A 13659-nucleotide genomic window follows, 5' to 3' on the forward strand; every position below is an offset into this window, starting at 1 on the left:
CGAGCCTCAATCCCAGCGCCTCGCCCGCTCGGAGGCGCGCTGGGCTCGGTTTTCCGTCTTCCCTGTGCCTTATCTCGTTCGGCTTCCCCTGCCCGCCTCCCTCTGCTCTAGGCTTGTCTCTGTGTTCCGCTGGCCTTGGAATCTTTCTGAGTCTCTTTCAGTATTAAGGCGCCCAACCGGTGTCTCTTTCTGCTTTATTTCGTACAGCTTTATTGAGGTATGACTGAGCTACAATAAAATGCTCATGTTCAATATGTACAACGTGATGCGTTCTGACTCGCATTCATCCAACCACCACCCCAACCAGGATAACAAATGTATCCATCACCTCCAAAATTTGTTCATGCCGTTTTGTGTGTTTCTGTGCTTCTCAATTAACCTCTCTTTCTCCACACCCTGGGTCTCTTTCTGTATCTTTTCTGTTACCTCTCTCTTTTCTGACCCTACCCTTCCCTGTCTCCTCTCTCTATTTCTGTCTCTGCATCTTCTTCATCTTCTTCTTCCCCTTCTTCCTCCTTCCCCCCCCCGCCTCTCTCTGTCATTGAGTGCATGCATCTCCACATGTCTCTGACCCTCTGTCTCCCTTGCTGTCCATTTGGGGCCAGGAAGACTCTGGCTACGTTGCCGAGGGACCCCCTCAACACCTCCTCCTGACCCACATCCAGGACCTGGTGCTTTGGGGGCAGAAAGGGGCAGGGATCTGGTCTAGGGGCCCCCGCAGGTGACTTCCACAGACTGCCGTGCACAGCCAGGTGTGGGCGAGAGTTGGGCAGGGCCACCTGCCAATGGGGAAGGAAGCCAAGAGGCTGGGAGAAGGGGTGGGTGGCTCCTGGCCCCTCAGAAAATGGGGCACTGGGTGGGGACCCAAAGGGTGCCTACTCCCTCCCTGGTTCCGGGCCATCCGGGGCTGCCTCTCCTGACCTCTTACCATCCAGGCTCTTCTTTCGGTCTGCCCCCCAGCTCTCTGCATCTGCCTTTAACTGTGTCTCCAAGTCTCTGTCTCTGCTAGGATGTAAGAGCCAAGGACTCATCCGACACCTACTTTCTGAGCACCTACTGTGTGCCAACTCAGGTCTCTCTGTGAACAAAAACAGACAAGGACATCTGGAGATGCTGCTTTTGCAGAGCTCACATTCCTTGAGGGCAAAACCTGAGCTGTCTTGTTCACCTCTATAATCCAGAACCCGTTGACTGGGAGGATTTAGAGCCCCGAGGTTGGTTTTAGTGTGTAGGGAAAAAAAAAAAAAGTCAAAACATAAGAGTCTGAGGCTTATTTTGCCTATTGCAATGAATATTTCATGCATTAATGTGACAAACCCTGCATGCTACTTCTTTCTTAGTCTCTTAAGCTTAGCTCACTCACCTTTTTTAATTCCAAATTCCAGAAAGGGTTTTTTTTGTTTGCTTTGGTTTGTGGGGACTTCTTTTTTGCATTTTAATTTATTATTGAAGTAGAGTTGATTTACCATGTTGTGCTAATTTCAAATTTTGCCTTGATAAAATTTCACCTTCCTTTGGTTCTTGAGACATCTAAGTGTGTTTTTTTCTCAGCTCTAAAGATCTTTAGGATCTAGAGACAGTCTGGAATGGACACTCTGTGATGATTTCTGACATCATTCTACTCTGCAGGGCAAAACTAAGGTTGCCATTCATGTTGGTGAAGCAAATGGACCGTGGTCTCTGACCCTCCCTCTGATTCTTACTTCTGCTCCAAACTTCAGCTCCCCATGTTGGACCCTCGTCTCCCTTTCTCTGGGGACCCGCTTACTGCTCCGTTCAGCTTCCCGGGAGGATTGCTGGCTTAGATGGCCTTTTGTCTCTCAGAGCTCGTGCAGTGGGACTAAGTGAGGAAGGTCTTTCTGAGGACAGGGCGTGAACATCAACGTGGGGTCGTGCGCAGTGCATGTGGGTGGAAGAAGCCCAGCAGGCACATGCAAGCCTGGGTCTTTACCCGGTTCTGTCTGCTCCCCTCATTTGGGGGCTGCGTCTCTGGTCTCTCCACTTCCCTGCCCATCCCCCTCCTCTCTCCTCAACTGGACTGCAGCGCGATCTTTCACATATCTGCCTCCGATCCTGTCTGTCCTTTTCTCAAGGCCCTCAGGATCAAGGTCAAGTTCTTCGGCCTGGCACTCAGGACCCAGCACCATCTTCCACTGACCTACATTCCCAGCCCCATCACCCACTTCTCCAGCCTCAAACCCTAGCCCCCACCATCCTGGATAATTTACCATGTCGAGGATACATCGGAAGTTCTCACCGCCCCTCTCCACCTGCAGATTTTTCTACAGGTCATTAGCATCCTGAGAATGCTCCTGACCCAAGCACCTCCATATGGTGTACTCAAATTCAGCCTCTCTTCTCCAGCCCTCCCAGCCCCAGCCCCTGCTCACCCCGCATCATCTCTCCCTTCTGGCCCATCCTGCACCTGGTCCCAGAGCTGCTCGTACTCACACTCTTTCCATGGCTCCCCGCTACCTCAGGAGAAGCCCCAGACTCCCAACCTGGGGTCTGGGGTCCTTTGGGATCTGGTCCCTGCGCTCTCCTCCCCTCTACTCTCCCATTAGTCTTACCCACTCACAGTGGCCTCCCAGCCCTCTCATCTCCCTGCTGATGCTGCTACAAGGGGAGTTTAGTGAAGAAATCCACCTTCGGGCAGGGCTGGTACAAGGTGGAGGAATCAAGGGCATCTTCCCTGAGGGGGAGGAAGATCAAGTTGGGTTGTGAAAGAGGACTAAGGATATCCGAGCCTCAGAGAGGCAGATGAGGAATAAAAGCAAAAAGCACCACAAATAATAAAATTCACTCTTTTATTGTTCACGTGGGTGTGCCAGGCACTGTTGCTTGTGTTTCACACTTTTACAACCTTCAATCTCCCCCACCACAGCCACTGCCTTATGAGGCATGTATGATTCTTATCTTCATTTTTACAGAGGAGAAAACCTACACAGTGAAGGAGGGCAGTCCCTGTGGGTACATGGCTAGCAAGTAGGGGAGCTGGGACCCCCCAGCTCGACTCTGGCCAGACAAGAGACCACTTCTCTGTAGGAAGAAATTGAGCCCATGGGGTCATCAAGGGAGGAAGAGATCACTGGAAGGGAATTGTGTGTATTCTGTTAGCGGCAGGGGTAAGACCTTAGCCCGTGTCCACCATCACACCTAGCGATGAGAGGGTGGGGCTGGGGTAGAATCAGGAAGGGTCTGCACTGTGGTGTCACGGCTTTTTATTAAGCATTAGGGTCGGGTGTGGGCAGGAGGAGGGGAAGAGGTCAAGAGGTGGAGGTCACAGGTCAGGATCAGTTGGCCTGAATGACTCTTTGGATCCAGTGACTGTATCTGCAGATGTCAGTGTAGACGCCTGGCTTCTCCTTGGAGCCGCAGGGGACGTTACCCCAGGACACGAGGCCTCGGAGGCGGTCGCCACATACCAGTGGACCCCCGGAGTCGCCCTGTGGGTGAAGAGGGGGAGAGAGTCAGACACAGACCCACAGGAGAAAGAAAAAGAGACGGCGACTTCCCTGGGGTGCAGTGGACCGGGAATCTGCCTGTGCAGGGGAGGTGGGTGCGATCCCTGTTCTGGCAGGAGTCCATGTGCCACGGAGCCGCTAAGGCTCTGCTGCCACTAGTGAGCCTGCGTGCCGCCACTCCTGAAGCCCGCGTGCCCAGAGTCCGTGCTCCACCATGAGAGAAGCCACCGCAATAAAAAGCCCATCCACAACGAGAGAGCAGCCCCCGCTCACCGCAACTAGAGAAAGCCCCAACGAAGACCCAGGGCAACCATAAACAAATAAATAACTTTAAAAACCTACTCTAAAAAAAAAAAGAAAAACAGACAGAAGGAGACACAGAGAGACATGTAGAGAGGGGGTGAAGATACTCAGATGGAGAGAATGACTCATATACAAAGAAAGAGAGACAGACACAAAGCCACAGTCAGGGGAATAGAGACTGAGGGAGACTCAGAAACACAGACATCTCTAAAGGGAGGACGGACAGTCTCAGAAATGCGGCTTCTCTTCCTGCCCTTTCCTTGCATCCAACTCACTGGGCATCACCTTTCTCTAGCTTTGTCTCCTTCTCCCTCTTGGCTGGTCTCTGCAGATCCTCCAATGCAGAGGGGTCAGTTTGGGCACCGGAAGGAGAGATCCAATGGACGACGTGGCAGGAACCCAAGTTAAAGGTATTTGGGAGAGAGGACGGGGCCCCTTTGCTCCCTGGCTAGGGTCTCCCTTCTGCACAGCTTGGCTATTTCCAAGCAGGACGGTGGGGGCTCTGTTAGAGGAGGGACAGTCTCCTGGCACCATCTGCCTCCTGACTGTATCTCTCTGGTTCTTGATCTCTTCATCTCCATCCTTGTCTCTGCACTTCCTGTCTCTGCTAATTGGCTCTTTGTCTCTGCCTGTCCCTGTCTGTGTTTCTGTGTATGGAATTGAATCTCTCTCTCTTTCCATGACTCTGATTCTCACCCAACCTGACTCTATGTGTGTCTGTCCCTTCCATTTGGGCTATGTGTCTGTCTCTTCCTGCCTGTCTACCTCCTTGGCTGTGTAGCCGATGGGTCCCGGCGTCCTCACCTGGCAGGAGTCCTTCCCATGCTTCTCATCCCCGGCACACACCATATTTTGGGTGATCTGGCCAGGGTAGGCATGATCACACTTCTCACGGGACACCAGGTGGACGTACGCACACTGGATGGTGTCGGGGTATTCACCTGCAAAGAGAGATGGGCCATGATCACTTCACAGTCCACCCTTCTCACTGATCCTCCAACATCTATAAATCCTCCCTCCCCTAATGATTCCTATTTCCCACTGGTTCCATTATTCCTGTTTGTCACTCATTCTCAACACCCACTTCCACTAACTGACTCCTGATTGGTCCTTCTTCCCATCACTCTTCCCTCCCATTGGCCTGTCTTCCTCATTAATTACCCCTTCTCTTAGTCAGGTTAGTCGCTCAGTCATGTCTGACTATTTGCAACCCCATAGACTGCAGCACGCCAGGCTTCCCTGTCCATCACCAACTCCCGGAGCATGCTCAAACTCATGTGCATTGAGCTAGAGATGCCATCCAACCATCTCATCCTCTGTCGTCCCCTTCTTCTCCTGCCTTCAGCCTTTCCCAGCATCAGGGTCTTTTTCAGTGAGTCAGTTCTTCGCATCAGGTGGCGAAAGTATGGGAGCTTCAGCTTCAGCATCAGTCCTTCCAATGAATGTTCAGGATTGATTGCCTTTAGAATTGACTGGTTTGATCTCCTTGCAGCCCAAGGTATTTTTAAGAGTCTTCTCCAGCACTACAGTTCAGTCTTCATTTCCTATTGGTTTTTCCTTTCTCTTAGGTCCTGCCTCCACTTGTCACTTTTCCACTGGTCCCACCTTCTTCAGTATTCTCTTCCTCTATTAGTCGCTCCTCTGTTATATCCCGTCCTCCTTCACTGGACCTGTTTTCCCATTGGCCCATCCTGATTGGTCACCACTTGACTGTGTGCCTTTCCTAACTGGTCCCTTCTTTCCTCATTGGTTCTCCCTCCCTATTGGCCCTTCATCCAAAGCTGTGCTCCCTCATTGGTTGTTTCCTAAATGGCCTCGTGTTCCCCTATTGATTCCCCCTTCTTTTTTGGCTCTTCACTCACAGGCCCACCCTCCATGGTTCCTGCTGATCTATTGGGTTTCTTTTTGCCTCTAGTCCTTTATCTACTGACCCCTCTTGACCTTTGACTCTTCTCAATTGGTTCCTCCACCATCAGCTTTCTCTACACTGTTCGCTTTCTTGATCCACATCCTTCAGCTGGCTTCCCTGCTTTATTGATCTCTCTTCTTCCATTAGTCCCTCCTCTGTTTATCCTTTCTTGATCATCCTGATCAGTCCTTTTTGACAATTGGCCCCCTTCCTGATTGATATCTCCGCAGTGACCTTCCCTGTTCATTGACCCTTCATGTCATGTCCCACAACTCCGTTTCAACCAGCTGTTGGTCTGCGCTCTTCTCTGGCTGTTCACTTTTAGCCCAGCTCTCGTATTTGCCCTCCCTCCCCATTGAACTTTCACCCACTAATTCACTCTCCCACTGACTCTCACCGTGAACCACCTCCCCCCACCATGACCCATCACCCAGTGATGACGGGTCACCGCATCATTCTCCCCTTACTGACCATCTGCCATCTTGCCCCAGCCTAGGATGTGGCAGCTGGTGTGGTTGGCTGAGCAGTCTCTTTCCAGGGCCAGAGGCTGGATGTGGTCGGAGAGCCTGGGCGGCCGTGACAGACGCAGCAGCATGATGTCCTGGTCGTGGGTGGCGGCATTGTAGCCCGGGTGGGCCACGGTCCGGATGACAGAGCTCTCCTCCTGGAAAAACTCCCTTTGCTGAAGGTTGTGCTTCCCCAGGAAGACCTGCAGATTCCTGGGAAAGGAAAGGGCGGGGTCTCGCCTGAAGCCCTTTGGACTGCAGCGGAGACTCCGGGGAGGGGCGCCTACGGTGGGAGATGGGGTAACCTGGTGCACCATGAAACATCTGGCCTGCCGCTTGCCTCGTGGGCTTCCCAGCTCAGCAAATGACAACTCCATCCTTTCAGAATAACCCCGGAGGCTATTCGCGACCCTTTATGTGTTGCTTCATATCCAAGCTGTCCAGAAATCCTTTTGTCTCTCCGAAGCATATCCAGAATCTGACCACTTCTCTCCTCCCCCATTGCTACCATCTTGGTCTGAGCCACAGTAATCTCTTACCTGGACTGCAGCCTCACTGGACTCCTGGTTTCTACCTTTAGTCCTCTCTGTCTTCTACAAAGCAGCCAGGGCTATTTTAACAATACAAGCCAGCCGTGTACTTCCTGTGCTCAGCACCCTCCCATGACTCCCATCTTGCTCAGAGTAAAAGCCAAAATTCCCACTGTGGTCCATAAAGCTCTGCACAATCTGTCCCCATTATCCGTCAGCCGTGTCCCACTCTCCTTCTCTTTCTGCTCCAGCCACACAGGCTTCCCGGCCTTTCCTTGAACACAATAGTCATCCTTTCACCCCAGGACCTTTGCACTGGTTGTTCCACCTGCCAGCAGCTCTTTCTCCCAGATACCTGCATGCCTCACTCCCTCACCTCCTTCACATGTCACCTTCTCAGTGCGGCCTTCCCTGGAAACTCAATCACAGTGCAAATATTCAGACTTCCCTGGTGGTCCAGTGGTTAACAATTCATCTGCCAGTGCAGGGGACACGGGTTCAATCCCTGGTCTGGAAAGATCCTACATGCTGTGGGGCAACCAAGCCCATGCACCACAACTACTGAGCCCATAGCCACAACTAACATCTGAAGCATCTGAAGCCCTCACACGCTACAGCCTGTGCTCTGCAACAACAGAAATGGTATCAGTGAGAAGCCTTCCCACAGCAGCTAGAAAGTAGCTCTCACTTGCGCAGCAATGAGGACTCAGTATGGCCAAAAATAAAAAATATATATTACTTTAAAAAAAGATGAGATTTTTGTTTTAGTCAGATATATCCTCCTTAGCACCTAGACCAGTGTCTGGCCTATGACAGACATTGAATAAATATTTGTGAAATGGATCAAAGTGTTGCTCCCTTGCTCAGAAACTTTCTGTAGTTCCCTATTACCCTCGGAATAAAGCTCACGTGCCTAATCCCACTATTCTCTGACCCTCAGTGAACCATTTTCCTTAGAACTCTTCAGACTGTTGCCACCTCGGGTCTTTGGGCCTTCTATTTCCTCTGCCCTGGATGCTCAGCCTGCTTCTTCATTTGGTTCCCCTTTCTCATTCATTTTCCGGGCCTCAGCTTAAATTTCATCTCATCAGAAAGTCCTTCCTGATACTGTCTTCAGTCTAAAGCAGGTACTTCTGCTCTTTTCTCTCATGGAGCCACCCCTGTTTTTCCCTTTCATTGGACTTAGAGTAATTTGTGATTATATATTTCTCCCCTCCACCCCCCATCCCCACCCCCACCTGCCCCCTCCAAGGATTCAACAGCTGTCTTCCGGTGCCTGTCTACTCCTGCGTTCCAAAGGGCAGAGACTCTGGGCAGCTCGCTAGGTCTTTGCTGAGTCCCCAGCTCAAATCTACCATTCATGGGCACCCTTGGTCAATGTGCACTGAATGAATGAATGAGGATGGTGAGAGTGATGCCAGGTTTCCCTGTGTTTGGGGGAGACCACTCAAGGTCAAGGTCCTTGAGTCCTTGACCCTGCAAGGGGAGACCTCTACTGAGGTCTTCCCCTGACGCCACTGGGGCATGACACCTCTTGGTTTATCACTTGTTACTTCTCTGAGCTTCAGCTTCGACATCTGCAAAATGGGTCTAAAAAATCTGTTACTGGGCTTCCCTGATGGCTTAGATGGTAAAGCGTCTGGCGGCAATGTGGGAGACCCAGGTGTGATCCCTGGGTCGGGAAGATCCCCTGGAGAAGGAAATGGCAACCCACTCCAGTATTCTTGCCTGGAAAACTAAATTCCGTGGACAGAGGAGCCTGGTAGGCTACAGTCCATGGGGTCGCAAAGAGTCGGACACGACTGAACGACTTCACTTTCTTTCACTGTGAGGGATTCCAGGTGCCTAACTAGACACATGGCCCATACTTAGCACTGAAAAAAAATGGAGGCTGTTGTTACTCCAGCTACTGGTTATTAGCGCCCTGAGGATTCGTCCTGGACCTGTGGTTGTTTAGTTGCTAAGTCGTGTCTGACTCTTGCGAGTCCACAGACTGTAGCCCTCCAGGCTCCTCCGTCCATGGGATTCTCCAGGAATGAATGCTGGAATGGGTTTACATTTCCTTCTCCAGGGGATGTTTCCGAGCCAGGGGTCGAACCCATGTCTCTTACATCTCCTGCACTGGCAGGGGGGTTCTTTACCACTAGCGCCACCTGGGAAGCCCTTTCCAGAGTGCTCTTAAAAACGTAAACCGGAACTTGCTGCTTCGCTGATGAAAACCCTACGCGGCTTCCCCCTGCACTTGGAGTTAAATCCACTCTTCCCTACAGGGCCCGGTAAGATCCTCCTTCCCCATGTAGAAGGTCGGTTTATTAAAGCAGCAGTTTTGCTTGTTTTCCTCACTGCTCTGCACCCCCCAGGGCCCCAAACACTGCCTGGCACGGATACGGTACTCAATTAAATACTGGCCAGTTGAGCCTGGTTATCAGACGGCGTTACGACGTGGGAGCCATGCAGTTCTGCACGAAACCCGCAGGGCCTAGCGGCAGCGGGGACACTCACGGTTTTTTGCAGTGGGCAGCGGTGAGGACCCACAGCGGGTGAATGAGGACGCCTCCGCAGAGCAGGTGGCCCGCCGTGTAGAGGGCAGCTTGGTAGGGGTGAGACGTCTGCTCACAGGGGCCACCGTGGAGTACCTTGTCCTTCTCCTCCGCTTGGGCTGAGGGAGGGTCTGAGTGAGAGGGGAGGTCTGGAGGTGTCGGCTACACCCCCCCAAGCTGAACCCCATTGCTGCCTTGATCATCAACTTCATCCCCATCCCTAACGCCAGAGCCAAACCCATCCTTAAACTCTCCTGTCTTTAAACCTATGCGTGCCTGCTAAGCCACTTCAGTCCTGTCTGACTCTTTGCAACCCCATGGACTATATAGCACACCAGGCTCCTCTGTCCTTGGGATTCTCCAGGCGAGAATACTGGAGTGGGTTGCCCCGCCCTCTTCCAGGGGGTCTTCCTGACCCAGGGACCAAAGCTGTGTCTCTTATGTCTCCTGCATTGGCAGGCAGGTTCTCTACCACTAGCGGCCACCTGGGAAGCCCATCTTTAAACCCACCTCCTACCAGTTTCCCCATGTCCCAAACCAACCTCAACCTCTTCCCCATCTTGAAGCCCACCTCCCACCCCTTCCCCACCTGCATCCCTCATCCCTAACTTAAACTCCCCAATAGCTTCCTCATTCTAAACCCCCTCCCCAGCATACCCGTATGTGTCCATTTTCCCAATTCCAATCTCTTCCCCATCAACCACCCCCCACCCCCCGCCCAAGCTGACTCCCTCACACCACCACCCTTTTGCCCACCTGCAGCGACCAGAACCAGTGCTATGACCAGCATCTTCACGGCCATTCCTGAGAAGGGAAGCCAAATCCTGCATTAGTCCCAGCCTCAGGGTTCGCCCAGGCTCCTCCCTCCCCATCCTCCCCGGCTGGCATGCTCTCCTGATCCTTGGCTTCCGTCCTTCCCATTTAGCCTCCTGGTTCCTTATCTTCCCAACCCATGCCTTCCATCTGAGGGTCCCACGAAGGCGGGGATGCCAGCGAGGCCCCAGGACCTGCTGCTTACCCTGCACTTCTCCTTATGTTTCTACACTTGTTCTGTTTCTCCTCTTGGCTCTGGTTCGCCTGCTCAGTAACAGGATGGAGGGCCCCTGAAGCTCTTCCCTTGCCCTGGGGTTTCTCCCCCTCCCCTTGGCTCTGAGCTTACCTGTCACTCGCCTCCACACCTGGGGCTTCTGCTGGGGCCGGCTGCGGGGGTGCGGGGGGTGGGATGGGCCGGTTCTTGGGTTGGGGCAGGGACAGGAGGTGTCCCGAGCGGATGGATGGACAGGGAGACGAGAGAGTCAGAAGAGCAGGGAGCTGGGCAGAGAGAAGGCACGCTGAAAGCAGAGGCAGGCAGAGATAGAGGGCCGAAAGCAGAGAATGTGGGCGCCCAGGGCCTGGCGGACAGACACCCCAGCACCCTGGCCTGCCTGGAAGAGGCCCGTCCTGTCCTCACATGCTCCCATGCTTCCTTTTAACCCCTGCCACCCCGGGCCCCTGGAGCAGGAGGCGGCCCCGCCCCTTCCTCCTCCGGGCCTCCCACACGCATTCCTCCCACCCCCACCGCACTGCTCCTGCTGACCCCTGATCCCCGGTTCAAGGGAGGGGGTGCAGGTGCCTGAGTGCACCAGGGGGGCGACTCCCCAACTCCCAGGTCAAGGAAGGAGGGGCTGGGGGTCTGGACCCCCGGGTCTGAGGGAGGAGGGGCTGGGGGCTGAGAATTCTGGACCTCCAGGGAGAAAGGGGCCGGAAGTCTTTACACCTGGATCTAAAGGCAGGAAGGGCGGGAGCTTGTCCTCAGTTCCTAGACTTCTAGGTCCTCGAGCACGACAGGTTGGGAGGACCCCAGAAGGCCTGTGTCCCTGGCAAGCACGCAGTACCCCCGGCCTTCGGGCCTCCCACCACTCCTGTGAGCGCTCTGGGGCCTGCAGGCCATCAGTGCCCCGGGGCACGGGCCACCAGGCGGCAAGGGTTCAGTGGGGTTGGGGTGATTCACCCACCTGCCCTTAAGTTGCCTCTGTGGGTGTTCAAGAGCCTCCGTGTCCCCGCAAGACAGAGCAAGCCAACCAGCAAGAGAGCATGTGTCACCAAGCCGGTCCCCACCCCGGCCCCAGGCTGAGGTGCAGAGCCAGGCGCTATGGGGAAAAGGCCTTTGAACAATCGGGCTTTGTCCGCCCCCAGCACCCTGTGCCATGCTCCTGGCACCTCCATTTCTCAAGCTCTCTTCCGGGCAGGCGGACGGGCGGCTTCATCAATAACTTCCCTTTGTCCCTCTCTGACTGTGCTTTGATTGTCCATCCACCTCTGGCCGGATACCAGGGCTCTTGACCCTCCTGGTCCCCCTCTTCCATGTCTCTGTCTGTCCCATCTCTCTCCTTGGCTGTGGTGGCGGTGCCTCCATCTCTTGTCTGTCTGCTTCTGTCTCAGCATCCTTTGCCTGTTTATCTTTTTCTCTGTATCTCTGTCTTTCCCCCTCAATTTTCTGTGTTTCCACTGACACGCTAAATCTCTCTTCTTACCTCTCCTAGCGTCCCCTGCGTTGCCAGGAGAAGCGTGTGTATGCACAGAGGGGTGTTAACTCCTGGAGAAGGGGCGACATGGAGGTGGGAGCCCCAGGGGAGCTAGTGGGACCAGGGGGACTTCAAGACTTGAAGATTCACATGTATATGGGAATAAGCATGGGCCGTGGAAATAGGCAGGGATGCAGGAAGATTGGGGAGCCACGTGAGAACGTGGTAAGTAATGGGGATTCAGGAAGCCATGGAGGTGTCCAGGGAAGATTTGAAGACGTGTCTTTGAACTTGAGCTTGCGATCAGGAGGAGAATGGGGGGTAGTTCAAGGATCTGGCCCAGGTGGGGAAGCAACTGACTGGTGATGAGCTGGAGCCCTGAGGGTGTGTGTGGCCGCGTGTTGGGAAATGGGTGTGGTGATCAGATGGGAGAGGTGGGATGGAAATGGAAGCTTTTGGGAAAGTCATTGGGTAATAAGTCCAACTGATATGAATAATGTCTACCTCAGCAACTAGCCTGGGCCTGGCAGTACAGGTTAACATTTAATTCTTGCATTAAATCGAATTGTCACCACCTTTGCTCGGGCCCCGTCACCCCTGGGATGAAAACCGATTTGGCATTTGAAATGCTCTCTCTTGCCTGGAGAATCCCCATGGATAGAGGAGCCTGGAGAGCTACAGTCCATAGGGTCTCAAAGAGTCGGTCAGGGTGGAAAGCAACGGAGCACTCAAGCATGCTCTCCAGGAAGCTCCTCCCACCCCCACCTCTAGCCTCCCCCAGCCCTTCTCATTCACCTCCCCACTGAACTCAGCATCTTCTTCTCAGGACCCCCCACCCTCCCAGATATCAGGCTGGACTGCTCACAGCCACTGATCCCCAAGCACTGTCCCCCCACCTCCTCTCTCTGTGTGATCCCCTCTCTCTGTCCCCATGTCCCTCATCCCAGGTCAAACCTGTTTCTCTCCCATCTGGACCATTATCACAAATTCTTCCCTTTCTCTGTATCCTTCACGTGACCTCAGAGGCATCTCCCTGTGTCCAGAGCTGATCCTGCCTCTGTCCTGCTCACACCCCTGGCCTGGGTCCCTCAGCATCACCCGGACAAAGTCCCAGCCCTTCAGCATTCAGGGCAGCTCCGGCCAATAGAAATATAATGCCAGGGACATGTGCACTTTTAAATTTTCTAGCAGCCACCACAATTTTTTTTAAGTAAAAAATTCATTTTAAGTAAAAACCCATTAATTAAATTAAAATATTTAATATTTTAAGTAAAATATTCAATTTAATTCATTAAAATATCATTTAAAATATTCATTTAATGCATTTAGCTCAATGCATCCAAAACAATATGATTTCAATGTGACATCAAAATACAATTTTAAGGAGGCGGTTCGCTTTCTTATTTTTCGCGTAATAAGTGTTTGAATCCCACGTGTCTTTTACACATACGCACGTGCTAAGTTGCTTCAGTCATGTCCGACTCTTTGCAACCCCATGGACTGTAGCCCACTAGGCTTCTCTGTCCGTGGGATTCTCCAGGCAAGAACCCTGGAGTGGGTTACTATGCCCTCCTCCAGGGGATCTTCCTGACTCAGGGATCAAACCTGGGTGTCCTGTATTGGCAGGTGGATTCTTTACCCTTTGAGCCACCAGGGACACCCCTTTTATGCTATGGCACCCCTCAATTGGAACTTGCCACATTTCATAAGTGCAGAGCCACCAAGGTGAGTGGCTGCCTTATTGCCCCGAGCAGCTCTGCTCCACTTGTCTTCTAGGACTCCAGCCATGGAGACTAGTTTTCATGAACCATTCATTACATGTCTTCTAACCTCTAAGCCTTCGCTTATGCTATTCCCCTCTCCCACAATGCTCTTCCCACCTCCTGCTGGCAACAACTTGTCA

General features: G+C 53.0%; 1 protein-coding gene across 3 annotated transcripts; it reads right to left on the reverse strand.

Moving 5' to 3' along the window:
* Positions 1-2793: 2793 nt before the first annotated feature.
* Positions 2794-11373, reverse strand: KLK6 (kallikrein related peptidase 6). 3 transcript variants are annotated; one of them, XM_070772243.1, is made up of 7 exons: positions 11247-11373; positions 10412-10583; positions 10009-10056; positions 9215-9371; positions 6148-6395; positions 4572-4708; positions 2794-3446 (listed from the first exon to the last, which is right to left on the reverse strand). In XM_070772243.1, the coding sequence occupies exons 3-7, from the start codon at positions 10052-10054 to the stop codon at positions 3294-3296; spliced, it is 741 nt and encodes a 246-aa protein (XP_070628344.1). In that variant the 5' UTR covers positions 10055-10056; positions 10412-10583; positions 11247-11373; the 3' UTR covers positions 2794-3293. The 3 variants fall into 3 exon arrangements, with proteins under 3 accessions (XP_070628344.1, XP_070628343.1, XP_070628342.1); XM_070772242.1 differs by having other exon boundaries at positions 9215-9383; positions 10412-10563; positions 11247-11372; XM_070772241.1 differs by having other exon boundaries at positions 9215-9383; positions 11247-11372.
* Between the last annotated feature and the right edge of the window lie 2286 nt (positions 11374-13659).

Source organism: Bos indicus, chromosome 18, assembly GCF_029378745.1.
Source record: "Bos indicus isolate NIAB-ARS_2022 breed Sahiwal x Tharparkar chromosome 18, NIAB-ARS_B.indTharparkar_mat_pri_1.0, whole genome shotgun sequence".
Classification (NCBI taxonomy): domain Eukaryota; kingdom Metazoa; phylum Chordata; class Mammalia; order Artiodactyla; family Bovidae; genus Bos; species Bos indicus.